This window comes from Vicugna pacos, chromosome X, assembly GCF_048564905.1.
Source record: "Vicugna pacos chromosome X, VicPac4, whole genome shotgun sequence".
NCBI classification, from domain to species: Eukaryota; Metazoa; Chordata; class Mammalia; order Artiodactyla; family Camelidae; genus Vicugna; species Vicugna pacos.
Window position 1 is genome coordinate 12,408,125 of NC_133023.1, and position 27,373 is coordinate 12,435,497.

General features: G+C 40.4%; 1 protein-coding gene across 7 annotated transcripts in view; it reads left to right on the forward strand.

Annotated features, from left to right (window-relative positions):
* The window catches only part of REPS2 (RALBP1 associated Eps domain containing 2), a 263,541-nt gene that overhangs the window by 207,350 nt on the left and 28,818 nt on the right, over positions 1 to 27,373 (forward strand). For all 7 annotated transcript variants that reach the window (XM_072956294.1, XM_006218097.4, XM_072956291.1 and 4 more), the window contains one exon: positions 26,741 to 26,824. In XM_072956294.1, the coding sequence (XP_072812395.1) occupies positions 26,741 to 26,824 (84 nt within the window). The remainder of the gene's footprint in view (positions 1 to 26,740; positions 26,825 to 27,373) is intronic.

Genomic DNA, 27,373 nt, shown 5'->3' on the forward strand with positions numbered 1-27,373 from the left:
CTGATCTTATTTTTCATACTATATAGGTAAGATCAAGAAGGACCAAGTGAACAAATAAAGAATCAGATGTTTTGGTCTCCCCTTTTCCTGTGGACAGGCCAGAGACCAGGGCATGGTATTTTGGCTGGCTGGAGACCAGAGGTGACACTTTTTTTTAAAAAAGACTTATTCATAGTGTAAGTGACTAGGAAGCAATTAGAGGTAACTATTTCATATGGAGCAGTGTCAAAATGAGAGTTAGTTAAACTTATTAGCTCATTGTTTGTGTGCATATAAACTGAGTAAAATGCCATCAGTAGACCTGATGCTTGTCCTGTAGGTCAGTTTTCTGCTTCCTTAAGGTCTGTGGTACTTCAACAGCTAAATCCCTTTAACAGTGTTGATCTCATGCCACATTTTTTACGGCAATTGTGATAGAGCCACAGCTTCAGTGTAATTATCTTTAATAAAGAAAATATTTTTTGGTACAAAGGATAATCTCAGTGTTCTATTAGCATCACATTTGATGAGTTGGGGCTCCCTGTAGACTAATGTGCTCCAAATTTTCCTGTTTATACCACTAATTTCTCATGGCAGGTGCTCTTCACGAGCAGTGCAGTGTGTACTAAAATAACGCTGTAGGTTGGGAAGCACGATGGAGGAAGCATTTTATCAACACTTTTAAGCTTGGAGAGACCAAGAGGGCTTCATGGAAGGGCTGAGGTGACCAATGAAATGAGTTTTACAGAAACAAGAGAACTTTTCTTTTTAAATGGCTGAGGAGATCGGAGCATTACTGTAGAGGAAAAGCAAATGCAAAGAAACAGGCATACAAGAGGAATTTGGAAAGACAGAGATTTTAGGGGAGAGAGATTTCGTGTTTGGAGGTGCTGGTGAAGAGCAACCGGCTTGCTCACTTGAGCCCTGGTGGCGCCAGAGCTGCGGGAGAGGGAGGGCCTCTGACGAGAGAGTTCTGTCTGGGGAAGCAGCCCCTGAGGGGAGAGCACACAGTGTCACTCAACCTGGTGATGCTTACCCTGGCAGACACTGGATCATCTGCGGGAGCTTTAACCTACCAAGGCCAGGGTCCCACACCCAGAGATTTCGGTGTGGGGTAAGGCCTGGGCATTGGGAGTCTACAGAAGCTCCTCGGGTGGTTGTGAAGTGCAGTCAGGATTGAGAGATGCTGAATTAGGGCTAGAGGAAGGGATGTTGAAAGTAGAAGTTGAGAATATAGGGGGTTTGTTGATGCTTCTCCATGTGTTCATTTTTTCTCATCATTTGCTGATTTTATTTTATTTTATGTTGTATTTTTAAATTGAAGTATAGTGAATTATAATGTGTCAGTTTCTGGTGTACAGCATAATGTCCCAGTCATGCATATACATGCATATATTCATTTTCATATTCTTTTTCATTAAAGGTTATTATAGGATATTGAATACAGTTCTCTGTGCTATACAGAAGAAATTTGTTTTTTATCTATTTTTATATATAGTGGCTAATATTTGCAAATCTCAAACACCCAAATGTATCTCTTCCCACCCACTTTCCCCTGTTAACCATAAGATTGTTTAATATGTCTGTGAGTATGTTTCTGTTTTGTAGATGAGTTCATTAGTGTCCTCTTTTTTCTTTTTTCTTTTTTTTAGCTTCCTCATATGCATGATATCATATGGTATTTTTCTTTCTCTTTCTGGCTTACTTCACTTACAGTTACGATCTCTAGGTCCATCCATGTTGCTGCAAATGGCATTATTTTATTCTTTTTTATGGCTGAATAGTAGTCCATTGTATAAATATATTACAACTTTTTAATCCAGTCATCTGTTGATGGACATTTAGGTGCTTCCACGGCTTGGCTATTGTATATAGTGCTGCTCCATGAGTTCTTAAAGGGCACAGTGGAAGACTTTCTCAAGTTGGGGAGGGTGGGAGGCACAAAGTCAGGTGAGAGGATATATCCAGACCCTCTTGGGGCAAGAACCCAGATCACAGCAGATGGCCTGAGGGTATCAGTCTTCTGGGGCTGACTGATTTCAGAAAGGTCAGAGGACATGATGGGAAGGTCTTGCTTGAAGGTCTAGTCGCTGTGTGCCTCAGGTCCTGTGTGTACTGTTGTGAAGGACTAGCCATGAACAGAGATGGCCTTGAAAGGAAACCACAGTCCATTCAGCTAATTTGTCATCTAACTTGTCATCTGGCTAAAATCAGGTCCTAGGCAATACTGAACCTGATGGGAATGTGCTGGGAATGCTCCTCTACTTCAAAACCAAATTTCTTAGATACAACTTGATGTAAAATACTTTCTTTATTTCCTTTGGAAGGGAAGTCTGAAGCTCACTTAAACTCAAATGGCAGTTTGTAGACCCTAAAGTTCTGAAATATTTGATACTCCGTGTTTTTTTTTAAAAATACATTGTCCTTGTAAATTATTATCTTACCATTTCAAGTATTCTTTCCATAAGTTAATATACAGTTGATGATACAAAGTAATAAATTTTTCTGGGAGAAATGAAGAGTTTTAGAGCTTTCTCTCATTTTGGCATTACTAGTGATTGTGTTAGTATCTTATAGGGTTATGTAATACATTTTTAAGATGTAAGTTTGATTGAAGTGTGATATGCATACTTAATCCATTTTAAACTCACTAAACCCATTTTTAAAAGAGTAAAGTGAAGTATTGTGTTACTGGCAACTTTCAAATATCTATAAGAAAACAGCAAGAAACATTCTTTAAGTGTAAACAAAACAGAAATTTCACTGCTTCTAAAATTTTGTGGGTTTTTTCTTTATCAAATTAAAATTCAGTGGGCATGTATCAAATATCATGGGATCTTTTGCTGTAATATATTCAGATGATCTCATATAATGTACATTAGTTACCAAATCACTCTGATATATTGGCTATGTAGATGAAGCAGATTTGTGAGCTTTCAGAGTTACATACAATATCCTGATTTTCACTCATCAAAACACAAATTTAGTATATGTCAAGTGTTAGTCTTCTCTGTATTTATGTACTAGAAAGTCAGTAATTATTCTGAAGAGAATATATAAACATATATTACCTAAGATGCCATCTTCGTTTTCTTCCAAAGTGTTACTCTGTTCTGTCCTACAGTGTATGCTGAAGTTTAGCTGAAAATCACAGTATGTTAATGAGTGTTTCAGTGATTAAGGGAAGATCTAGTTAGGCTCAGGATTTATCTTCATATGTAATGACGAAAGAACATACGAAAGCTGTACATCATTACGTGAATGTGTCTGTCTGTGGTCTCATTCTTAGCGCTGCTAATGTGTAGCTCTGTGGCTTTGCAGGAAGTAAGCAAATTCGTCTCACAAACCTACTATCTCTTCTAGAGAATGTGATTAGACTAGATAGATCCTTCTAGTGCTTAAGGTTTCTGATTATGTGTTGCATTCACCTCTTTTCAAGAAAAACTTTGTTGCAAACATAGAGGAAACATCATAAAACATATGAGGAGAAGATGGCTTAGACTCATTTCTTCCTGCTCCCCCTCCTTGCTAAGTACAACTAAAAACCTTGGGCCTAATATGAAAGAAAGAGGATTTCAAAAGATGTAGAGAGGAAAGCAGGCTGGCTAGGGCCTCAGGACTTGAGGAGTAGAGTGGTAGTGAGTTCCCTGAGTTTTAAAAAATCTTCCGTATATCTTGGACTGGGCACTGGAGAAGCCTACAACTCAGAACTACTGACAGATGCAAACAAACAAATGCCCCAAGAAAAGTATACTCTCCATCCAGAGGACTGGAAAAGGAATACTTGCTCTACCCCACCCAAACACCATGCATGCTCTTCCCTCCGATATCAGCAGAGACCTACTGGGGAGGCTGGTCTCTTGGCCCTCATCTGGTAGCTTAAACAGTCCAGGGTGGTGCTTCCCTAGCCAGCAGACATGGCTTCAGCAGAGTACGCAAGAGGAATCTAGTCTCTTAACTGCGACTGATGGCGGCAGATGGCCTGGGGAAGCACTTTACACCCCCACAGACAGTGTCATTGGAGACTGAAACATACCCAGGTAAGCAAAAACTCAAGGAGTTTGTCACTAGTAGACTTGTCGTATAAGAACTGAAAAATTGTGCTGAACACTGGAATTTGACACAACATTGTAAAGTGATTATAAATCAATAAAAAATGTTTAAAAAAAAAGAAAAAAAAAAGAAATGCTAAGGGATATCCTTCAGGCTGAAATGAAAGGATATTAGGCAGTACCTTGAAACCATACAAAGAAATGAAGAAAGGTCAAGGTAGCTACATAGATAAATATAAAAGCCAGTAGTATTGTTAGTTTGTAACTCCTTCTTTTTTCTATATGATTTAAATGGAAAATGCTCAAAACAATACTTATAAATCTGTGTTAATGGGCATATATCCATAAAGATGTAATTTGTGACAATAGTAATATAAGGAGGCAGCAGGGCTGTAAAGGAGCAGAGTTTTGTATACTGTTGACACTAAGTTGGTTTTAATTCAAGCTTGTTATAATATTAAGATGTTAATTGTAATTCCTAGGGTAACTACTAAGGAAAAAACTAAAAAAATATATAGAAAGAATGAGAAGGTAATAAAAATGATACACTAAGAAAACAATCAGTTAATCACAAAAGAAGACGATGGAAGAATTGAGACTAAAACAAGTATAAGACATAGAAAACAAACAGAAAATGGCTGAAGTAAATCTTTCCTTATTAATATTTACTTTAAATTAAATGGATTAAAATCTGCAATTAAAGGCAGAGAGAGAATGGATTAAAAATATATGACTGTGTGTTATATACAAGAAGACTTCATTTTATTTTTATTTTTTGTATGTGTATTTTTATTGACATATAGTCAGTTTACAATGTTGTGCCAGTTTCTGGTGTACAGCACAATGCTTTAGTCATATATGAACATACATATATTCGCTCTCACATTCCTCCTCACCACAAGCTACGACAAGACACTGCATACAGCTGCTTGTGCTATACAGTATGAACTTACTGTTTATCTATTATATATATATTTATATATGTATTAGTTTGTATGTGCAAATCTCGAACTCCTAATTTTTCCCTTCCCACTCCCTTCCCCCCTGGTAACCATAAGGTTGTTTTCTATGTCTGTAAGTCTGTTTCTGTTTTGTAAGTAAGTTTGTTTATCTTTTATTTTTAGATTCCACATGTAAGTGATATCATATGGTATTTTTCTTTCTCTTTCTGGCTTACTTCACTTAGAATGACGATCTCCAGGTCCATCTATGTTATTGCAAATGGCATTATTTTATTCTTTTTTTATGGCTGAATAGTATTCCATTGTGTAAATATATCACAACTTCTTTATCCAGTCATCTGTTGATTGACATTTAGGTTGTTTCCATGCCTTGGCTATTGTATATAGTGCTGTTATGAACATTGGGGTGCATGTAGATTTTTGAATTAAGGTTCCTTCTGGATATATGCCCAGGAGTGGGATTGCTGGATCACATGGTAAGTCTATTTTTAGTTTTTTTGAGGAATCTCCATACTGTTTTCCATAATGGCTGCACCAAACTACATTCCCACCAATAGTGTAGGAGGGTTTCCTTTTCTCCAGTTTCCCTAGCATTTATTGTTCATGGACTTTTGAATGATGGCCATTCTGAGTAGTGTGAAGTGATACCTTATTGTAGTTTTGATTTGCATTTCTCTGATAATTAGCGATATTGAGCATTTTTTCATGTGCCCATTGGCCATTTGTATGTTTTCACTGGAGAATTGCTTGTTTAGATCTTCTGCCCATTTTTGGATTGGGTTGTTTGTTGTTTTGTTATTAAGTTATATGAGCTGTTTATATATTCTGGACATTAAGTCTTTGTCAGTCATATCATTTGCAAATATTTTTTCCCATTCTGTAGGTTGTATTTTTGTTTTGCTTATGGTTTCCTTTGCTGTGCAAAAGCTTGTAAGTTTAATTAGGTCCCATTTGTTTGTTTCTGCTTTTGTTTCTATTGTCTGGATAGACTGCCCTAGGAGAACATTGCTGAGATTTATGTATTTTGAGTAAATTTTTGTGTATGGTATGAAGGAATGTTCTAACTTCACTGACTTACATGCAGCTGTCCAGTTTTCCCAACACCATTTGCTGAAGAGACTGTCTTTACTCCATTGTATGTTCTTGCCTCCTTTGTCAAAGATTAATTGACCAGACGTTTGTAGATTTATTTCTGGGCTCTATTTTGTTCCATTGATCCATATGTCTGTTTTTGTACCGACACCATGCTGTATTGATTACTGTAGCTCTGCAGTGTTGTCTGAAGTCTGGGAGGGTTATTCCTCTAGCCTCATTGCTTTTCTTCAGTAGTGCTTTGGCAATTCTGGGTCTTTTGTGATCTCCCTTTTAAAACTGCATCCAAAAAAATAAAATACTTAGGAATAAATCCAACCAAGGAAGTGAAAGACATATGTGGAGAACTAGAAAACATTGATTAAGGAAATTAAATATGACTTAAAGAAATGGAAAGATACCCCATGTTCTTGGATTGGAAGAATTAATATTATTAAAATGGCCATACTACTCAAAACAATCTACACACTTAATGTGATTGCTGTCAAATTACCCAGGACATTTTTTTTTTACAGAACTAGAACAAATAATCCTAAAATGTATATGAAGGACTTCATTTTAGATCCAGTGATACAAATAGGTTGAAAGTGGAAGGATGGAAAAAGATATTACATGCAAATAGTAACCAAAAGAGAGCTGGGGTAGCTATACTAGTATCAGACCAAAATAAAGACAAAAATTGTTGCAGGAGACGTAGAATAACATTATGTATTGATAAAAATGTCAGTCTATCAATAAGATAAAAAATTATAAACATACATACATCTAACAGTAGAGCCCCCAAACATATATAACAAACCCATCAGAATTGAAAGGAATAATAGCCAGTTCTAGACTGATAGAGACTTTAATATATCACTTTCACTAATGGATTGACAACTGGACAGAAGACCATAAGGAAACAGAGGAGTTGAATAAATGTCTGTAGGCCTAATGGACATCTATGGAACACTCCACTCAACAACAGTGGGCTACACATTTTTCTCAGAAGCGCATGAACATTTCCAGGATGGACACTATGTTAGGCCACAGAAGAAGTCTCAGTACGTTTAAAAAGACCGAAGTCGTATCTTGGAATGAAACTAGAAATCAATTACAGAAGTAAAATTGGACAATTCCGTAATACGTGGAAATTAGACAACATACTCTTAAAAAAACCAGTGGATCTTAAGGGATCCACAAAACAACTAGATGTAAAATATGATACCAAAAATAATAATCGTAAGGGGAGGAGAGTACAAGTCCAAGGGTGTTAAAATGCATTTGAAATTAAGAGGTCAACAGATTAAAACAATCATATATAAAATGGGAAATGAACAAAAACATGGAGACTAAATAACTTGCTACTAAAAATCTAATGGGTCAATGAGGAAATCAAAGAGGAAATGAGCAAATACCTTGACAAATGAAAATAGAAACACAACTTTCTAAAATCTACAGGATTTAGCAAAAGCTGTTCTAAGACAGAAATTTATAGGGATACAGGCCTGCCTCAAGAAACAAGAAAAATCTCAAATAAACAACCTAACCTACCATCCAAAGGAATTAGAAAAAGAACAAAGCCCAAAGTCAGAAGAAGGAAAAAAATAATAAAGATCAGAGAGGAAACAGAGACAATATAAAGAACAGAAAAGATGAAACCAAGAGCTATTTTTTTTAAAAAAGATAAAATTGACAAACCTTTAGCCAGATTCATCAAGAAGAAGAGAGAGAAGGACCCAAATAAACAACATAAGAAATGAAAGAGGAAAAATAACAACCAATACCACAGAGATACGAAAAATCATGAGAGAATACTTTGAACAGTTATATGCCAACAAATTGGACAACCTAGGAGAAATGAACAAATTCCTAGACACATACAATCTGCCAAAACTGAATCAAGAAGAAACAGGTAATTTGAACAACAGACCTGTTGCTAGTAGTGAAACTGAACTTGTAGTAAACAAAACAAAACAAAACCTCCAAGCAAACAAAAGTCCGGGACGAGACAGCTTCGTCGGGAAATTCTACCAAACATGTAGGAAGAGCTCAAACTATCTATCCTCAAACTATTCCAAAAAATTTAAGAGGACAGAACATTCCCAAATTCATTCTACAAGGCCACCATTATCCTGATACTAAAACCAAAGACACTACAAAAAAAGAGAAGAATCAGAGAGCAACATCACTGATGAATATAGATGCAAAAATTCTCAAGGAAATATTATCAAACCCAATCCAACAATATATAAAGAGGATCATACACCATGATTAAGTAGGATTTATTCAAGGGATGCAATGATGGTTCAGTATTCAAAAATCAGTGTGATATTACCACATTAACAAAAGGAAGGATCAAGATCACATGATCATCTCAATATATTCAGAAAAAGCCTTTGACAAAATTCAGCATCCATTCATGATAAAAACTCTCATCAAAGTTGTTATAGAGGGAACATATCTCAACATAATAAAGGCCATATATAGGCCATAATAAGGACAGACTTACAGCTAACATCATACTTAATAGTGAAAAGCTGAAAGCATTTTCTCTAAGATCAAAAATAAGACAAGGATGCCCACTCTTATGACATCTATCTTATATAGTATTGAAAGTCCTAACCACAGCAGTCAGACAAGAAAAAGAAAGAAAAAGCATTCAAATTCAAAGGGAAGAAGTAAAACTATTTGCAGATGATATGATAATGTGCATTGAAAGCCATAAAGTATCTACCTCAAAACTATTAGAACTAATGAATTCAGTAGAGTTGCAGGATACAAAATTAATATATAGAAATATGTTGCTTTTTTATATAGTAATAATGAACTATCAGAAAGTGAAAGCAAAAGAAAAAAAAAACCAATCGTATCAAAAAGAACAAAATACTTAGGAATAAACTTAACCAAGGAGGTGTGAAAGACCTATAGTCTGAAAACTATAAAACATTAATGAAGGAAATTGAAGGTGATACAAAGAAATGGAAAGATATCCCATGTTCTTGGATTGTTAGAATTAATATTGCTAAAATGTCTATACTACCGAAAGCAATGTCCAGATTTAATGCAATTCCTATCAAAATACTCAAGACCGTTTTCATAGAACTAGAAGAAGTAATCCTAAAATTCATATGGAACCATAGAAGACCTCAAATTGCTAAAGCAATCTTGAGAAAAAGAAACAAAACGGGCAGTATCACACTCCCTGACTTTATACTATAAAGCTACGGTAATCAAAACAGTATGATACTGGCACAAAAACAGACACATCCATCAATGGAACAGGACAGAAAGTCCAGAAATAAATCCACACACATATGGATAATTAATCTATGACAAAGGAGGCAAGAATATACAATGGAGAAAAGACAGTCTCTTCAATAAGTGGTGCTGGGAAAACTGGACAGCTACATGTAAAATAATGAAATTAGAACATCTCACACCATGTTAAAAAATAAACTCAAATAGATTTAAGACCTACATGTAAGATCTCAAGCCATAAAACTCCTAGAATACCCTTTGACATAAATACAAGCAGTATTTTTTTGATCTGTCTCTTAAGACGAAATAAAAGCCAAAATACACAAATGGGGCCTAATTAGAGTTAAAAGCTTTTGCATAGCAAAACAAATAATCCACAAAACAAAAAGACTACCTAATGAATGGGAGAAAATAATTTGCAAATGATATGACTGACAGGGTTGAATATCCAAGATAAACAAACAGCTCATACAACTCAATATCAAAAGAAAGCAACCTGATTAAAAAATGGGCAGAAGACCTAAATAGACACTTTTCTCGAAGAAGATATGCAGATGGCTAATGTGTACATGGAGAGATGGTCAACATCTCTAATTATTTGAGAAATGTAAGTCAAAACCACAATGAGATATTACCTCACACCTGTCAGAATAGTTATCATCAAAAAGTCTACAAAGAATAAATGTTGGAGAGGGTATGGAGAAAATAGAACCCTCATACACTTGGTAGGAATATAAATTTGTGCAGCCACTATGGAAAACAGTATGGAGGTTTCTTAAAAAAACTAAAAATAAAACTACCATGTGACCCAGCAGTTCCACTCCTGGGTACATATCTGAAAAAAAAACAAAGACACTAATTCAAAAAGATATGTGTACCCCAGTGTTCCTAGCAGCGTTGTTTATAATTGCCAAGATATAGAAGTAACCTTAGTGTCCATCAACAGATGAATGGATAAAGAAGATGTGGTATACATATGCAGTGGCATATTAACCATAAGAAGGAATGAAATTCTGCCATTTATAGCAATGTGGATGGACCTAGAGAATATTATGATTAGTGAAAGAAGTCAGACAAAGGCAAATACCATATGTTATCACTTCTATGTGGAACCTGAAAAATCAACTGATGTATTTAGCAAAATAGAAATAGACTCACAGATACAGAAAACAAAGTAGTGGATACTACCAGAGAGTGGGGAGGGGTAAAATGGGCATATGGGATTAAGAGATGCAAACTACTTTGTATGTAGCTGATTAGCAACAAGGATATATTGTACGGCACAGGGAGTTATAGCCATTATTTTGTAATAACTTTAAATGGAGCATAATCAATAAAAATACTGAATCACTAAGCTGTACAACTTAAGCTAATATAATATTGTAAATCAACTATACTTCAATAAAAGAAAAAAAAGAGGAGCAAGCTAAACCCAAATCTAGCAGAAGGAAAGAAATAATAAAGAGTAGATGGAGATAGAAAACAGAAAACAATAGAGAAATCATTGAAATCAAAAGTTGTTTTTTTGAGAAGTTCAGGAAAAATGACAAACCTTTAGCTAGACTTACCAAGAATGTAGTTAATCTAGTGTTGTCCTCTAGTGAAAATAAAAGTCTCTATTTTAAATTAAAATTAGATTTTGATAAATACATTTCTCACTGTAGATAAAATTGTCTTGAATTTATCAAGGCTGAATATTCAAGTTGATTTTTCTGCTTTGTGTAGGGCCTTTTTTCCTGTATTGACTTTGGCAGTACATTTTACTCTATGGTACCTAGTTGTAGAATTGTTTCATAGATCACTCAAGTTCTACTCATGGCTCCAGCATGAAGAAACAATTGTGGTTTAGACCAGTCTTTATTGATAGAATTTTGAGAGTTCTGCAAGTTCTCTTATAAGGATTTATTAAAGGTTTTTGAAAACTAATATTCTCAAACAGTTGGCACTGATTGAGAAATTCAAAAGGCAAAGGAAATGGCCACAGTGAGAAGTTTGAGAAGAGAGAGTGATGAAATACTGGCATTGGAACAGAGGAGGAAAGATTAAGCATAAATCCCCTCCTTTTAAAAGGAACACTCAAACGTTTGCCAGCTATCAACAAATGCCACTAGAATTTTCCCCAAGAACTAGTTCAAAAGAAAGGAAAAATTCCGTGATGAATATTTATTTTAATAATATCAATAAAAATAAAAACAGTACAGACTATACAAATGTCCATGAAGAAGGCTCTGATTAAGAGAATTGTACATATCTCTACCTAATAGAATATTAGACATCCGTTAGAATGATTACATGGAAAATAGTGGAAAAGATCAGAATACAGAAATGTTTCCTGATTTTTCCACATGAAAGTATTTGGCAGACCTCTGATAGTAAGGTGTTCTACTCTCAGAGCGATCTTGAAGGTCCAGAGAACATAATGATTGGCCCCTTGGCTGTGGTTGGATTTTGAATTACTTTGTGGTGTTACTGGCCAGTGTTCTCTTCCTGTTGGTGTTTGAAGTTAACACCTCAGTGAATTTCCACTAACCCTTTTTAGAGGTCTGAAGAGGTCACTTAAGTAATTCATGTAAAATTTAGCTATCTCATCTTATGGTAGCTTGTTTAAGTACATTCTCTTTTTTGGGGGAGACTCTGTGTGAGTAGTAGGTGTGTGAATTGGGGTATCCATGAGGTTCTCTATGTGTTTCAGTCATAAATGTCACGTGCCTACTGTTAAACATTTGGAGATAGGCTGATCAATACTTGGTAGAAGTTTAAATAGCTGTTTTGGTGGGCAGTTCTTCTTTTAACGATTTCTTTCAATTAAAGATTGAGAGAAAGGGAAAAATGCTCTCTGTTATGATACCTAGAATGAAAAAAAGTCATTTAAAGCTTTGTAAGAATAAAAGGGCCTTTGGAAGCTACTTTTAAGAGACCATGCTCTCAAAACTTGTGATGAGACATAATATTGCATAATCATATAGTTAGGATAACTCCAGCAATTGTGAGATTCAAATAAACCCTTTCCTGAAATACATCATCTAGTTTTTTTCATCCATGTTCTCTGGATGGTAAACTTTTATGCCCTTTCTCGTAAGTGGTAGTTTTTTGCTGCATGTAGAATTCTAGGTTGAAGTTATTTTCCCTCAGCATTTTGAATGTATTACTTCCTTCTCTACGGGCATTTATTGTTGCTGAGTATTGCTGCTGAGTATTCTGTGAATCTGTTTTTGGTTCCTTTGGAGTGACTATATTTTCTCTGTGGTGACTCTTAAAACTTTATTTTTGGTGTTCTGTTTCAATTTCACTGTGATGTGTTTAGGCATAGGTTTAAATTTATTTATTCCAGGTGATTGGTGTGCATTTTCCAGCTGGAAAATCATGTCTTTAATTTTAGAACACTCTTAGTCATATCCCTGCGGGTTTTGGTCCTCTACTTATTTCTTCTGTTTTCTTCTCAAATTCATTAGCTATGTTTCTATGTCTGTCAACCCATCTTTTATTTCTAGTAATGGCTCTTTCGTCTCTTTATGTCATGATCTGTCTGGGTTGGCTGTGGATGAAATCTTCAGCTTTCCAACTGATAACCTTTCTTGTGTAAATGTGTATGATTCCAGGTTTTATAGTCTGTTGTTCTTTATATCAATCTGTTCTTGTTTCACTTTTCCCAGTTTCTGTTTCATATTTGTCTTTTCTTTTTTCAGATGCGTTCCCTGCTTTTAATTTTGAGGATTCTAAACAAAATTATTTTAAAGTTATTTTCAACTTGTTCTATCTTCAGGAGTAAATTCATCATATTTTGGGGCGGAGGTTGTTCTTAGTGTTGGGCTTTTTCTTCCATGCTTTTTGGAAATTTGCCTAGCAGTCTTATTTTAAATTGGAGTTCAAACTTCATTCTCAGTTCTCTGAGCTTCTCCCTTTCTAGCCGTTTAGTGGTGTCTCTGCCAATCATACCCCAGAGCTCTGCACCCATGGGCCACTACTCTCAGTCCAGTTCTGCTTGAGATTCAGCACTTCCATCTGGTACAGATGTCAGTGATCGTGCAGATGGCGCCAGTTGCTGACTGAGCCCAAGACCAGGCTACGAAGTTGTCTGCTCCCGCTTCCTTTCCTAAGTAGGTAGTGCTCAGCACCTTCTTAGGCTTCATCTTGGCTTTGCAGGTTTCTGGGTAGTGAAGTGTTACCTTAGCCTGTGGCTTCAGGGAATGAGCCTGGTGCAGGTCCCCTGCCTCATGTGGGGCATTTAAATCTGTTATTCTGCTGGGTATGAGCTCTGAGCTCTCTCTGCCTACTTCTGAACCCTCAGCCTGGCCTACCACTTTGCGATTTGGCCCCCCAGGGATCTTGATCTTGCTTCTGAGTGTATCTGAGTCTTTTTAATTCTAACACTTTGGTGCTCCTGCTCTCCTTGGTTATTGCCTGTCATTTTATGGAACAGAAAGTGGAAGTGAGCTACTTGGAACCTCACAGCTAGTAGCAACAGAGGCCACTCTTGTAGAAGAGGAGAGCTGGGAAAGGTTTCTGGGGAGGAGCTAGAAACTTGATGATAAACCTTTAGAGAGAGAAAAAACCATTCATTGCATGTCATAAAATTAACTATAGATCTGCTAAGCAAAAGTTACTAGGAATTTTCAGTCTCTGTATTCATTTTCTAAATATGAAGTATTTCCTTGCATTGAGGCAAGTCAAAGTTTATTTTTAAAGTGCCTTCCCCGATGCAGACTTACATTCATCTTTGTCAAAGTAGTTTTCACATTGTGGTCAGTGGGCCATATTTGGTATAGCAGAAGGCCACATGTAATCTATATCCTGCTTTCTAAAAGGGGAAAAAAAAGCAGAAGTTTTACATCATAAATAATTATTATTTACACATTTCAGAATTTATATTAAAGGAATGCGAACCATTGAGGCTTTGCAGTTATTTATTTTATTATTTGCAATTATTATATATTGCAATTATTTATGTATTTTATCAGGTATGTTAAGTATAGTGCTTATATGCCAGATGCTCTTCTAAGTGCTTTATAAATATTAACTCATTTAATCCTATTGACCATGTGTAAAAGGTTCTGTTGCTATCCTTGCTCTGCAATAAGCAAGCTAAGGCTCAGAGGACTTTAGGAATTTGCCCGAAGTCACCCACAGCAAGTAAGGGTTAAGGCTGCGATTCTGACACTGACTATCTACCCTCAGAGTGCCCACTTCTACTATGCTGTGCTTCGCAACCATGTTTCATAATTATTTTCTCAAACTCTGTCTTTTTAGCAACACAGTTGGCATGTTACGCACAGTACATTTTGTGTTCTGAAACCTCTTAATTAATTTGCTTTATCCTACCACTGGTAGCTTGTTTTCTTTCCTAGATTTCTCCTTCATTATAGTATTTTGCTCGTAATATTATTATGTAAAGCTTACTTTGCTAGCTTCACTCCTCTGGAAGATGCCTTAAGTTCATGGAATGTGCTTACCACAGGCCTATGCTTTGCTGAGCACTACGGGAGCACAGAGGTTGTGATGTGCTCCTTATCCTGTAGCTCCTTGGTCCCTCCTCACCCACAGAAAGCAGTCACACCTGACATTCTCCATTTTGTACTCATGGTGCGTGTATGTAACCATGTCATTTTCCACGTGTCTCGTTTAAACCCAGTTTTTCATGCTTTATGGTCAAGGGTTAGGCAGTAGCTGGACACCATGTTTCCTATAACTGACGAGATAGCCCAGGTTTTTTTGCCTGAAAGTCAGTTAAGACTGGTTTCTAGGTTCCTAAACAGTGGAATCCTTATTTCTCTTCTCTGATCCCCCTACCACATAGCAGCAGAAAGCAGAAAGCACTCCTAAGTGTTGGGGGAGAAGCCAGTGCAGAAGTAGGGCCGGATGGGAGGACACCCAGATGTGCTGAGGTGTTACTAGGAGAGGACGGGGGAGGACAACTGGGAGTGGGGCCCAGGGAGGCCGCCTGCCAGAGTGGTTAAGAACATGGGCTCTGGATTCAGATCCTCTCTGCCTCTTACTGACTGTGTCTTTGGGCAAGTTTCCTTAGCCTCTGTGTCTCAGTTTCAATATCTGTAGCATGAGGGTAATAGCAGTGTCTGCTCTGCTTGGGTTGTGATGATTAAGTGAGTTAATATCCGTAAATCACTTAGGACGGTTCCTGGCGTATGGTCAGCTCTCACCGACAGTTAGCTCTTGTAAGTATCACGAGAGGCAGAGTCTGGTCGGCAATCAGAACAGACTCAGGATAGCCAGAAGTTAGTGGTCACAAGCCCAGAGTGAGTGCTAGAATGGCTTGAATTGTGTCCTTTCCAACATCTGTGACCTTCCATGGCTGGCCCTCTGCCTACATCAGGGGTCAACAAACTACAATCTATAGGCCAAGTCCATATCATCACCTCTCTGAAATACTGGAAATGAGAAGGATAGGAATCAACAACAACCCCGCCAGCCTTTTAACCCACCATCTCCTAACTCCAGGTTCGTGATGCCTGCATGCGTAGTTTACGGCTCTGCCTTGAGGACCTTATCTGATCGAGGTGCTCTGTATTTCAGACTTTACTAGCAGAATCTTGAGCAAATATCCTTTATTCACCTGGCAGCTTCAAAGGCTTGCTGTGGGTGGTCCTTCCCAACTATGTGTTCTCAAGCATAATGAAAGGAAACCGACTAAGGCCTTGCCTTCAAGGTGAAGAAAAGGGAAATAAAATAAGCCTGTCCTGGGAAAACAGGATAAGGGAGTTCTTTCTTCCAGTCTCCCTCCTGAATACCCTCCTCTGCTCAGCAAGTTCCATAGGTATCACTTACTGGTGTGCTGAACCTTCTCTCTGAAACAAGAAAAAGTCCCAATTTGTAGCCATTGCCGAAGTCATTCCCACCATGGCTAGTGCAGGTGGGAAGGGATGTGCAGCATCATTGGCTCATTGATACTAGGGTGCTCCACTGTAGACAACTTTACTTTGCTACTGAATCTTTGTGTCAGGATTCCGTAGGCCAGGGGAAAGGGTTTTTTGTGTGTGTGTATGTGTGTGTGTGTTTTGTTTGTTTTTAAAGCTAAGGCACTGTTTCAGCCCAATCCCAAAATGTGCTGTTAGGAATGGGGCCATGTTTTTGAAGTCAACTAGAAATGCATCTTCCCTCGTTTACTTTTAACTTATACCACTAGGTGGCACTTTAGGGACATTATAGGACATTGGCTTTATTGGATTTATTTTTAACCTTTTTATTCAAGTAGAATATGCATATGAAAAGTGAAGATTGAGTGTGCAATTCAGTGAATTCTCACAAGCTCAAAACACATGCATTATCGGCACTCAAATCAAAAAGGAGAATATTACTAGGGCCCAGAAAGCCCCCCTTATGCTATTTTTCAGTTCCTATCCCTTATTTTTAGGGTTCCTACTATTCTGACTCCTAACAGCATAGATTTGCTTTACTTGTTTCCAGATTTATATAAGTGGAACCATGCAATGTGTATATATATATATATATACACACACACACACACACACACACACACACACACACTCTTGTGTCTGGCCTTTTTTGCTTACATGCTGTTTGTGTGATCCACCCAGATGGTATGCACTTGTAGATCATTGCTGTATAGTACTCCATTGTGTGAGCAAATATATCACTATTTTCTACTGTTAATGGGTATTTGGGTAGTCTTCAAATTTTGGCAGTTATAAATAACACTACTATGCATATTCATGTACAAGTTTTTGAGTGGGTGTATGTTTTCATTTCTCTTGGGACTATCCCTAGGAGTAGAATTTCTGGGTCACACAGTAAGCATATGTTCTGCTTTAGTGGATGCTGCCAAACGGTTTTATAAAGTGTACTGATTTATATTCCATCAACAGTGTTCCCATTTCATTTCCACATCCTCATCAATACTGAATTTATTTTATGGCTGGTTCCTAACTCTTACATAATTTTTATAGCTCCCTCTCCTGTCAGCTATTTCTTACTGATTTTTTTTTTAAATCCACCTTTCTCTGATGGACCTGGCTCATGCAGGAAGGGCCATGTCAGCCCAGAATGGGACTTGTATCACAATCTAAGTATGAGCTATCAGTCGTTAGAAAAAATGTTACTGAAACACTCCATCACTAATACAGAGCAATGGAACTGGGAGAGGAGTTCAAAATTATAAGTGTGGTAAAACCTCGGGTGAAGCTAGGACTTTCAGGCACTTTGAAATTTTTATATTAGGTATTGTTGCCAGACCTGTGTATGTCGGGGTAGGGGAGTAGCAAAAAGGATTTTTAAAGGTCTCATAACCTGATGCTTTCGAGTTGTGATGGTGGCAGGTGCCTGTTTGAGTAAAGGTCTGTTTGGCGAGGCAAGGGGTGTGCATATGGCATCTTTCTTGAACCCCATCCAGTGGGAAACAGGAGTCTTAAAAGAATCTTACTATAGATCACCTTATCTGTGAAGCCCAGGTGGTTGACTCAGTGGATGACATTAGAGTATGGCTTTAGGTATGTGATGAATAGAGGGTGGGACTCAGACTTGGTTCTATTACTAGAAATTGGAAATAAAAGAACAAAAAGCTAGTCATGGTCAAATATTTGTCGTTCACACCAAGATACGGTGCCCATAGTCCTTTAGTTGTGACAGTAGGTCTGTTTCATGGATGTGTCTATATTCCAGTGGGTTCCAGGAGTTCCCAAGGAATTATGCTATGTGACGGCTGTATCCAAGGACTAGTTGCCCATTGTAGTTACTGATTATCCACTTCCTTTGAGATTGCCTCTGAGCTCCTGTTTCAGTGTTCCCCTGGGTGCCTCTGATGTTGGATTGGCCTGCTGTAAGGGCCTCCGGAGATACTCACTGCAAGCTACCTGAGATGTCTGTACTGAGGCAGCCATGAATTCTGAAAGGGCTTTCATTTGTAAAAATGTCTTTTCTCCAGTATTGGTAGCAGTAATACCCAGTGGCACAAACTTGGATAGTGGACAGCCTGCTCTATTGGATCTGCTTATAATTTAAACTGGTGTCAGTCGAGGTTTTAATCTTTTGGCAAGAGAGTAAAAGTCCCTTGTGTTGAGTTAGTTTCTCCTTGCAGTAGGAAATCCTATGCCTGGGAAACCAATTGTCATTTTACTCCCAGTTATGATAGTAGCTGTGGTTATTGAATAGCTACTATGTTATTGTGCTTAGCACCCTAGACAGAAATTATCTCGGGTGTCACAGTGCTAGGAGTTAGGTGGATTATTTCCTTTTGCAGACAGTGAAATTGTGGCTCAGAGAGGTTAAGCCCATGCCCAGGTTGTACACCAAGCAAGTACCAAGCGTGGATTTGACTCCAAAGCTCGTGCCCTGTACCTGCTGTGCTCTGTGGCTCCAGTTACCATGGGGTGAATTTTTTGACTTGTTCATTGGAATATGAAACAGTGTTGGGTTCATTACTAGCTCATTGGACACATTGATCAGAGGACCTGCTATTTGCTGGCCTTCAGCTTCAGCCCCAGGGAAGTGATGGGGAAATAAGAACTCAGCTCCTGCCTTCTAGGTGCTTATACTTCAGCTCCATTTCTGTCTCTCACAAGTGACTTAGGTCATGGATTTTGGTAATTGTTCTTACAGAAAATTCAGTTTCTTGGATTGATTGTGGAATGATGCAGTTTGCTGTGGCCAGTGTGCTGCTGGCTGTTGGTTCTGCATCTGCTATGCCTAGGTTTGACCACGTGGCTTTTTGGTGTGTCCTTACCTAGCAGAGATGGGGTCAGGTGAAAGTCAAGCACCAGATGACATTGAGAATACCAGTAAGATGCTGGGTACCCCATGGGTGCTGCAGCAGGATTGTCTGCTTATCTACCTAGAAATTAGTTTTGGCCTTTGTGATTCCCAGTCTTGGGATCTGCCTGGATTCTTGGGAGATAAATGAAGCTTGAGTTTCTTTTTCTAATCTGTCAGTAGCATGAGTATTACAACTTTTAAAAGGTCACCACTTACCCACACCTTAGCAGTTAGTTCTGCAGTTGGGCTACTTACCTTGTAAAAATGAGATTTTATTCTTTTTTTGTTGTTGTTGCACACTTAACTTTTAAACAAGTCTTATTACTAAAGCTTTTGCCCAGATTCAAGTATGTATGTATGTATGTATGTATGTATTTACTTATTTATTTATGAAACCACATTACGTATACCACCCCCCCTTCCCTCAATGGAAAATGGAAAGAAAACAATTAAGAAGACTAGTTAGTTTTTGCTTGAGCATCTGTGGCCTTTTCCAGACTAGGACCCGGGAGATTTGGTTTTCTCATCTCTTAAAGAGTTTGGACCATCAATGGTCCCTAGTTGGTCTGGGCTGGCTACATAAAAATCACCCAGGGAGCTTGTTAAAATAGACGTTCTAATGCTCCACCCCCAGGAGATTCTAATCTGAGAAGTCTGGGGTAGTATCTAAAAGTCTGTAATTTATAGAAATTCCTCAGATAATTCTCCTGTGCAGCTATATTTGGGAACCATGGGGCTAGAAGTTCTAGAACAAACAGAACCGAGTAGAGGAGAAGCTTCTGGTGTGTTTGAAGATTCAGATAATACTTCTGTGCCTGGAGCAGGTTCCATGTGGGCCAGCTGACGCAGTTACGTCGCAGAGGTAAATTGGAGCCAGGTGATGGAAGATCTTTTACTGCCTGACGATTGTGTTGTGCGCCAGAGGCCTTAGGGACCCATTGAGGGGCTTTGAACAAAAGTGTTTTGATGAGAAGGGGCTTTATGAGATTAGTTCCTCAGTGGTATGCAGGATGGATTGGACCAGGGAAAAAACCGAAGGCTGGACAAAGACCCACTGAAGTTTCTGCAGCAGCCCAGCTAGGGGGTGTGGTGAGCACCTGGACTCCGATGGGAGCTGTGGGGCTTTTGGAAAGCTCACCTGCCTGGGTGGAACTGAAACGTGAGACCTGTTGTTTTTAAGCTGCTTTTTAAAAATCCATAATTTATCAGTGCTGTGTTCGTCGGCTTTAACTACTATAATGAATGATTTTTATTGTGTTTGTGTCCAGGAGGTTTTAAAAGAGCCCAGCAAATAAATTCATGCAGAGAACTAGTTGGCAGCAGCAACAACAGTTGCTACTGCCGGGAAGGCGGGGCGGGGAGGGAGGAAGGAAGGAAGGGAGCCCTCTCTTGCCAGGCAGCAACCCCATTCTTACGTTGCCTCCTACTATGAGCCAAGGCGAGAGGGAGAGGGACCTACATTTGACGGGAATGGCATTTGGTGTTCAAGTCCAATGGAATGTTTTCCCTTTATTCCTTTAAAACCCAGGCTATAGGTCAGTGTTGCCCAAAATATGTTCTGTAGAATGTTAGTTTTGCTGGATGGTAATGCGAATTACATGGGGATAAGAAGTTGAAGCCGAATAAGTCTGGGAACTGCTGGGTTAATCAAAGGCAGTGGCTTCCTTTACCTTACAGGATTTCAGAGCTTGGGACGTGCTCTGTGCTCTCTGAATTTCTAAGAGGGAGAGAGACTGTGCAGTGTTTCCTAAGCTTATCTGTACAATCTATTCCCCTCTGGGCCAGGGCCTTGCAAACTATGACCCACACACTGAATCCATCCTACCACCTGTTTTTGTAAATCAGGTTTATGGGAATGCAGCCATGGGCATGCATTGTAATGTCTGCACCTGATTTTGTACTCAACAATGGAGTTGCAAGTTTGCACCAGAGACCTGGAGAACCAGAGACCTAATGACCTGGACAACTGAAAATATTGACTGTCTGGCTCTTTACAGAAAAAGTTCGCCAATCCCTCCTCTAAGAAGTTTGTGGAACTAATGTTCCCTTGGAACCCTTAGTTGATGGGTTGTTCTAGCACTGCATTGTGATGAATCTGCTTAATTGTATTCAGCTACTGTGCTGCCATGTTTCTTTCCTCTTGCTTTAAATGACTTCCTCTCTTAACCGTTTGCCCTTGTCTAAGATGGAAACCGGGATTCCGGGTGTCACTGTTCTTGTCATTCACTTACCACATTCCACCAATCTCAAAGGTCTCCAGTCTCCAGTCTAAATAGCTCTCAAATCCCCCTATCCCTACTCTCACCAGACGGGGTTAAATGACCATTGTCTCTTGCTTTCTTCTTTAACCTTCTAATTGAGTTCCCTTCCCCCAGTATGGGTCGCTTCCAATCTGTTTTACTCACTGGATCCAGAATAATCCTTCTAAAATAAGAATCTAGTCGGATCACTTCCCTACTTGAATCCTTTAGTGGACTCTGGCCCTCAGGTTAAGCTCCAAATCCTCAGCGTGGATATATCAGCCAAGATCTAGTCAGGAAAACAAAATCCACTCTGGGTGTTTCCCACTGGAAGAGATTTCATTCACTGAGTTAGGTACTTACAAAAAGACTTAGATTTGCTAGAGGAGCGAAGGTGAGTGAAGGCTCAGGTTTACCACAACTTTCTGAAAGTTCAGATATTGCAAGAATGGAAGGAAACAGCTGGAGATTCTCAGGCCGCCTGCAGCACCTAAGTTGTGATTTGCAGGGAAATGCCCGGGGCCGCTGCTGGACCTTCTGCTGGCTGGAGCGCATGCTCTTCGGTCGCCACTGCCAGCGGGACAGTAGCATGGCTTGTTTTCTCTCCCCACCTTGGTTTCACGTGAGTGACTCTCAGTGGCAGCAAGGAACTGTGTTGAAAGGAGAGTCTGTAATGTCATTCCTGGTCTCCGACCCTGCAGGGTGGGGATGGGCAGAGACATGGGGACTGGCACCGAGTGGCTGGTAGACAATCTGGGGACGACAGTCTGTGGGACCACGTATGACCCACTCCACGGCCCTTCTCTAGCTTCTTCGCCACTGTGCACCCTTATTCTCGACGAGACCCCCAGTTCCAGACATACCAGAGTGGGTATTTTTTTTTTCCCAGAGGCCTAAAACAACTAACAGCATTATCTTCTAGTTTCCTGTGAATTAGAGATTCAGGAGCAACTAGTCTGGGTGGTTCAGGCCCAGAGTCTCTCATTAGGCCACAGTCAAGATGTCAGTCAGGGCTGCAGTCATCTGAAGGCTTGGCGGGGGCTGAAGGATCCACTTCTGAGATGGCTTCCCTACACGGCTGTTCTCCCTTCCTTGCTACATGGGCCCCTTGTTGGGACTGTTTGCGTGTCCTCACAGCATGGCAGCTGGCTTCCCCAAGAACAAGTGATTCAAGAGACTAAGGAGGAACGTACCATAGTGCTTTAACTCCCCTCTCTTTGGAGTACTTCGCCTGGTGTCTCAGGTCTGGTTGCCTAAAAGCAGAACCTGAGATGAGGATTCTTGGAAAGTGACACATCAGATGCATAAAATAAATATCTGTACAGTCGAATAACTGAATGATCCCTTCTTCTGGTGGAGAATTCAGATGCTTAGCCTCCCTGGGCCTGTGTCCATTTCTGGGGAGGCAACTGAGCAGGGCCCATGGTGTCCCATCAAAACCCCAGAACAGTTCTCCACATCCTGCACGGCGGCAACTTCTAAGTACATGTGACCTCTCCAGGTTTTTGTTGCAAAATTAGAATGAAAATAGGTTTCCCACTTGTGGATAGGAGAGTATTAATATTAATATATGACATATATTTTTAAAAGGAACCTTAGGTTGAGTTTCAGTGAGCTCTTGGCTAAAAAATTACACTTTCCTGGCTCGCCGCGTCCTGGCTAGGTACATGTTGTTACACGTGGAGCCGTGAGGGAAGGAGCACCATTGTAATATTAATTGTAATCCAAGTGTTTATTTCTTTCACAAGATTCAGGCATTGGATTTCACTTCAGACAATCAGAACTTTTGGACAAAGGGCATGTTGTCCATATTGATAGCAGAGTTTTCCCCCCATTTCTCTAATACACAGAGTAAAAAGGGAGTGACTGAGTGTCCACCCCCCTACTCCCCGCCCCATTTTCATGGCTTATCGTTCTCTCAAAATTGTTAACTTGGAAAAGTCTGGAGAAATAGCAAAGAAATCGCCCAGTTTATTCTGCTTGCCAGCTGCTAAGTCTAATGTAAGCCTCATGATATTTTCATGAAGGAAAGTGAGATAGTTTACTGGGAAGAAGGGCTTTTGCACGTCTAAATCTCATCTTTAGATGTCGTCACCGCCCCCCCCCCCCCCAAAGCTAGCTTTCTTTCCCCATCTCTTTTCCTGGGGTAAGTTCTGGCTGGAGTAAGGCTCTGCCTTTCCGGGACCTTCCTGATTCTTATGTTCCAGGACCCTCCTGAGATTTGCTTTTTTGAATGTTGATAAATGCACCCTTTTGGAATCAGTTATGGAGCAGTAGAAAGGGGTGGAGACGTCTTGAATTTCCTCCTAAGAAGATTGATGGTTAGATTAGCCCAACAACACCGAGGAGTTGTTTGTTACTAGTCATAGAGCTAGAAACCTCAGACTCTTGCATATAATTTCAGGAAGGTACATTTTTATTTTTAAAAATTTATTTTTGTTTTAATTTTTTGGGGGGGGAGGTAATTAAGTTTATTTATTTAGTTATGTTTAGAAGAGGTACCGGGGATTGACCCCAGAACCTCTTGCACACTAAACATGTGCTTTAACACTTGAGCTGCACCTTCCCCCCTAGGAAGGTACATTTTTAAATGGAAAAGACTTTTCAGACATATCTTACAACTGCTCCTCATCCTTCTCAACCCCACCTCATTTTTATTTGTGTTTTTAGAGATGTTTAAGAGAAAAGGGAGGCAGTGATAAAGACACTCCACTACTTTTGCTATGCTTAGAATCCTCATTTTTGTTGAAAAGAGGGTCAAACTTACCATTTTCCTCAATATTTTCCCAAGGAGCAGACTTGAGTCATCTTCCCAGGAAAGGGAGTGTTAAGGCGGACACTTCTCTCTGTCTGCTGGATGATACGGAGGGGAACTGACCAATGGAGAGGCAGAGTGACTGGTCTGTCACTCCCCTTCTCTCTGCCTGGCTGGTGGGGTGCGGCGGCACACACCTGTGGTCCTGCAGGGTCCCTACACGTGGAGACCTGGGACTGGAACGTATGCATCACCCGCAGTAGATTTGGGGGGGAAGGCCTCAGGTGCAAGTCACATTCTTCAGCACAGGTCATGGGAAGGCCTGCATTGAGGGGCTTGTTGAGTCTTCACTTAGTTGTTCATAAAGCTGACATTGAGCTCGAGCATCTTGGAGTGTGATGCTGTTTGTCACGACCCCTGGGAAGGTGGGCAAGTGCTTGCATCCCCTAAACTCCTGACAATGAATGGCTCTTGGACAGCTTCACTTGGTTGTTTCCCAACTCAGTGTGTCCCACAGTGAGGTCCCCTCACTCCTGCTTCTCCTGTGGTTCCTGTTGCGGGCATTGGCCCCAGTGTTCTTGGGGCCACCTGAACTGCCATTCTGGGTGTCTGGGCATGGGAGGCCCCAGAGCCTCCTTTCTCCCTGTCCCTGTGCAGAGCCACACCCTGCTTATCACTCACCTCGCAGCTGGGACATCACCTTCGCCTGAGTCTTTGCTGCCCTTCAAGGCCAGCTGCTCCTGTAGCCCCTGCACGTCCTCACGAGAGTCCTAATTTCCACTGAAGCATGTTTGCTGGCTGTTTCTCTGCCTTTTCCCCTAGACTTGAAGCTCCTTGTCAGTAAGGTCTGGGGTTGTGGTACCAGTGCTGGCACAAGGCCTGCTTGTAGTGGCTGTTAAGTAAATATTTCTTGGGTGAATAACACTCAGCCCAAGAGTGCCGGAGGCTGTATATCATAGTGTCACAGCCCAGCTTTGGAACCTGAGGCCTGGGTTTGGACTTTCCTGTTTGTGTGATCTTGGGTGAGTTCCTTAACTTTTTAATCCTTAATTTCTTCTCTGCTTCCTAGGGTTGTGATGATGAAATGCAGTAATCTGTGCAAAACACCTAGAGCAACTTGTGATACATAGCAAGTGTTCAGTGGTTCATAGAATGCATTTATTAATAATAACAGTAATAATACAGTTACCCTTAATGGAAAGGAGAAGGCTATAAGAAAAACTTGAAACTAGAAATCAGGCATGTTGAATGCCTGCATGATGGGTTTAGAAGAGGTGGGAGTTGGTCGGGAACCAAGGTTTCTAGCGAGAGCAGTGGAAATGTAGGCACCATGGGCTTACTCCAGACAAGAATGAACAGGGAGGGGCAAATGGAGCAGGAGCAGTGAAGACAGAACCTTGAAAAAGCGTATGTCTGAGGGATAAGAGGAGCCAGAACAGGAAGAGAGAATGATTCCAAGGAGGAGCCTGCGGCTCATCAGATGCCAAGGAAGGAGCTTGCAGGTGGTAGTCAGGGGTGCCATGCCGGGCCGCGGGTCTCCAAGGAGACTAGAGGGGGCGGCTGGAACCTGCCACGTGGGTGGACATTAGTGCTCTCGCGGCCGAGCGGAATCAGAGGAAGGAAGAGGTCAGGCTGTGCAAGAGGTTGGAGAGGGCCAGGCTAGGGAGGAGGTGGGCGCACTCAGGCTGTGGGCTGTGCGGCAGTGCATGTATCTGTGATGCCCATTAGTTTGTGGGTAATAGAGGACCAGTGTCAAAATAATGTGGAGGTCACGGTTCATGTGCAGGATTTTTTCTCGGCATGTTAACGTTTTGTATCACTGGCTAATACCGGCAGAAAGCCAAGGACTCTAGCAGCGCTGAGTGTAGCAAACAGGGGAGATAAGGAGCCTCACAGGGCACCCCTCCTCCCTGGACTCTTCTGCTTGGCTGTCTTGAAGGGCTTTGGGGGTGGCCCTACCTGTCTCTGTGCTTTTACTCATGGACTCCTTACCACACAGAAGTCTTGAGTCCCTCTCTTTGCTCCTCCCATCATGCTTACCCCTTCACTTTTTTTATTTTAAGATAAAGTATCATGTCTGCTAGAGTGTTTCTTTCTTAGGAATTTAATATTTAAAAAATTTTTACAGTATTTTTGTTGTGAATATTGTTTTTGTTAGTGCTTGGGTTGAAATGTTAACTTCTTTCCCAGCCCTATTTTTTCCAATGTCTTGGTATTTTTAGTTTGAGCTTTTATTTTTTTAATGAGTGATTGGTTGCTGTTTTCACTTATTTATTTTTGTTTTTGGCGGTGGTACATAACTAGGTTTCTTTAATTATTATTATTATGTTTTAATGGAGGTACTGGGGATTGCACCCAGGACCTCGTGCATTATAAGCCTGCGCTCTACCACTTGAGGTATGTAACCTCCCCCTAGTTTGAGCTCTTGAAGCATTAGTTTTTAGCAATATGTACATCCAGTTATAGAAGGCATTCCTGTGACTCTTTTTCCTAAGGTTGAACGGTGCTGGGAGGAGGGGTGGGAGGGAATAGCGGTGTCTATGGAAGGTTTTCTCGAGGATCAGCAGACCTGACCATCTTTGGCTGTATCTTGGTTGAAGTCAGTTTCCCCTTTGGAGTTATTTTCCTAAGTGCTCTTCATTATATGTTTAGGTGGTTATGTTTTTACATTTTTATTCTCTCTGTGATTTTTTGCTACAGTCTGAACCAGCATCCGAGGCCGAGTTACACTCACAGCTGAACAGAGCCACCTCTCAAGCTGCAGAAAGTAGTCCAACAAAGAAGGTAAGGCCAGTGTGAGGGTTTGCTGTGATGGCCTTGTGACCCCTCCCCTGGGCTTCTGGCCTCTGCTAGCAGATCTGCCGTTTTAAGGTTTTCATGTTCTGACATGAGTGTTTATGATCCAGATTTCCTAGAATCTGGATTCTTTGTGTAGATTAGAGTCCTGATGGTTCCTGGGCTCCACCTTGGTGTCACTGACAGTGTATTCTTCCCTCTCCCACCTCCCAGCTAAATATGGCGGCCTTGCTTGTGGCAAGACCAGGAGATGCGGGGTGGTGGGGGGCGTGAGGGGCAGATGCCCTTAACAGAGCCCCACTAAGCGTCTAAGCCTTGAGGAGTGCCCTGGGGGCAGGATAGTCTCCTTTTCTTTGTCCTTGTGCTCACCTGTGTCACTGAGTCACAGCCACTTGCTCAGTGCTCACCACTCACTCACTCACCGTGTTCTCCGTTCATCTTCTCACCCTCTTCCTCAGGCCCCCTTCCCACCACAGAGTGGGCCTGGGCTCAGGAGTGCAGGTGGGGCAGGGCCTCCTTGGAAGCAGGCCAGTTGTC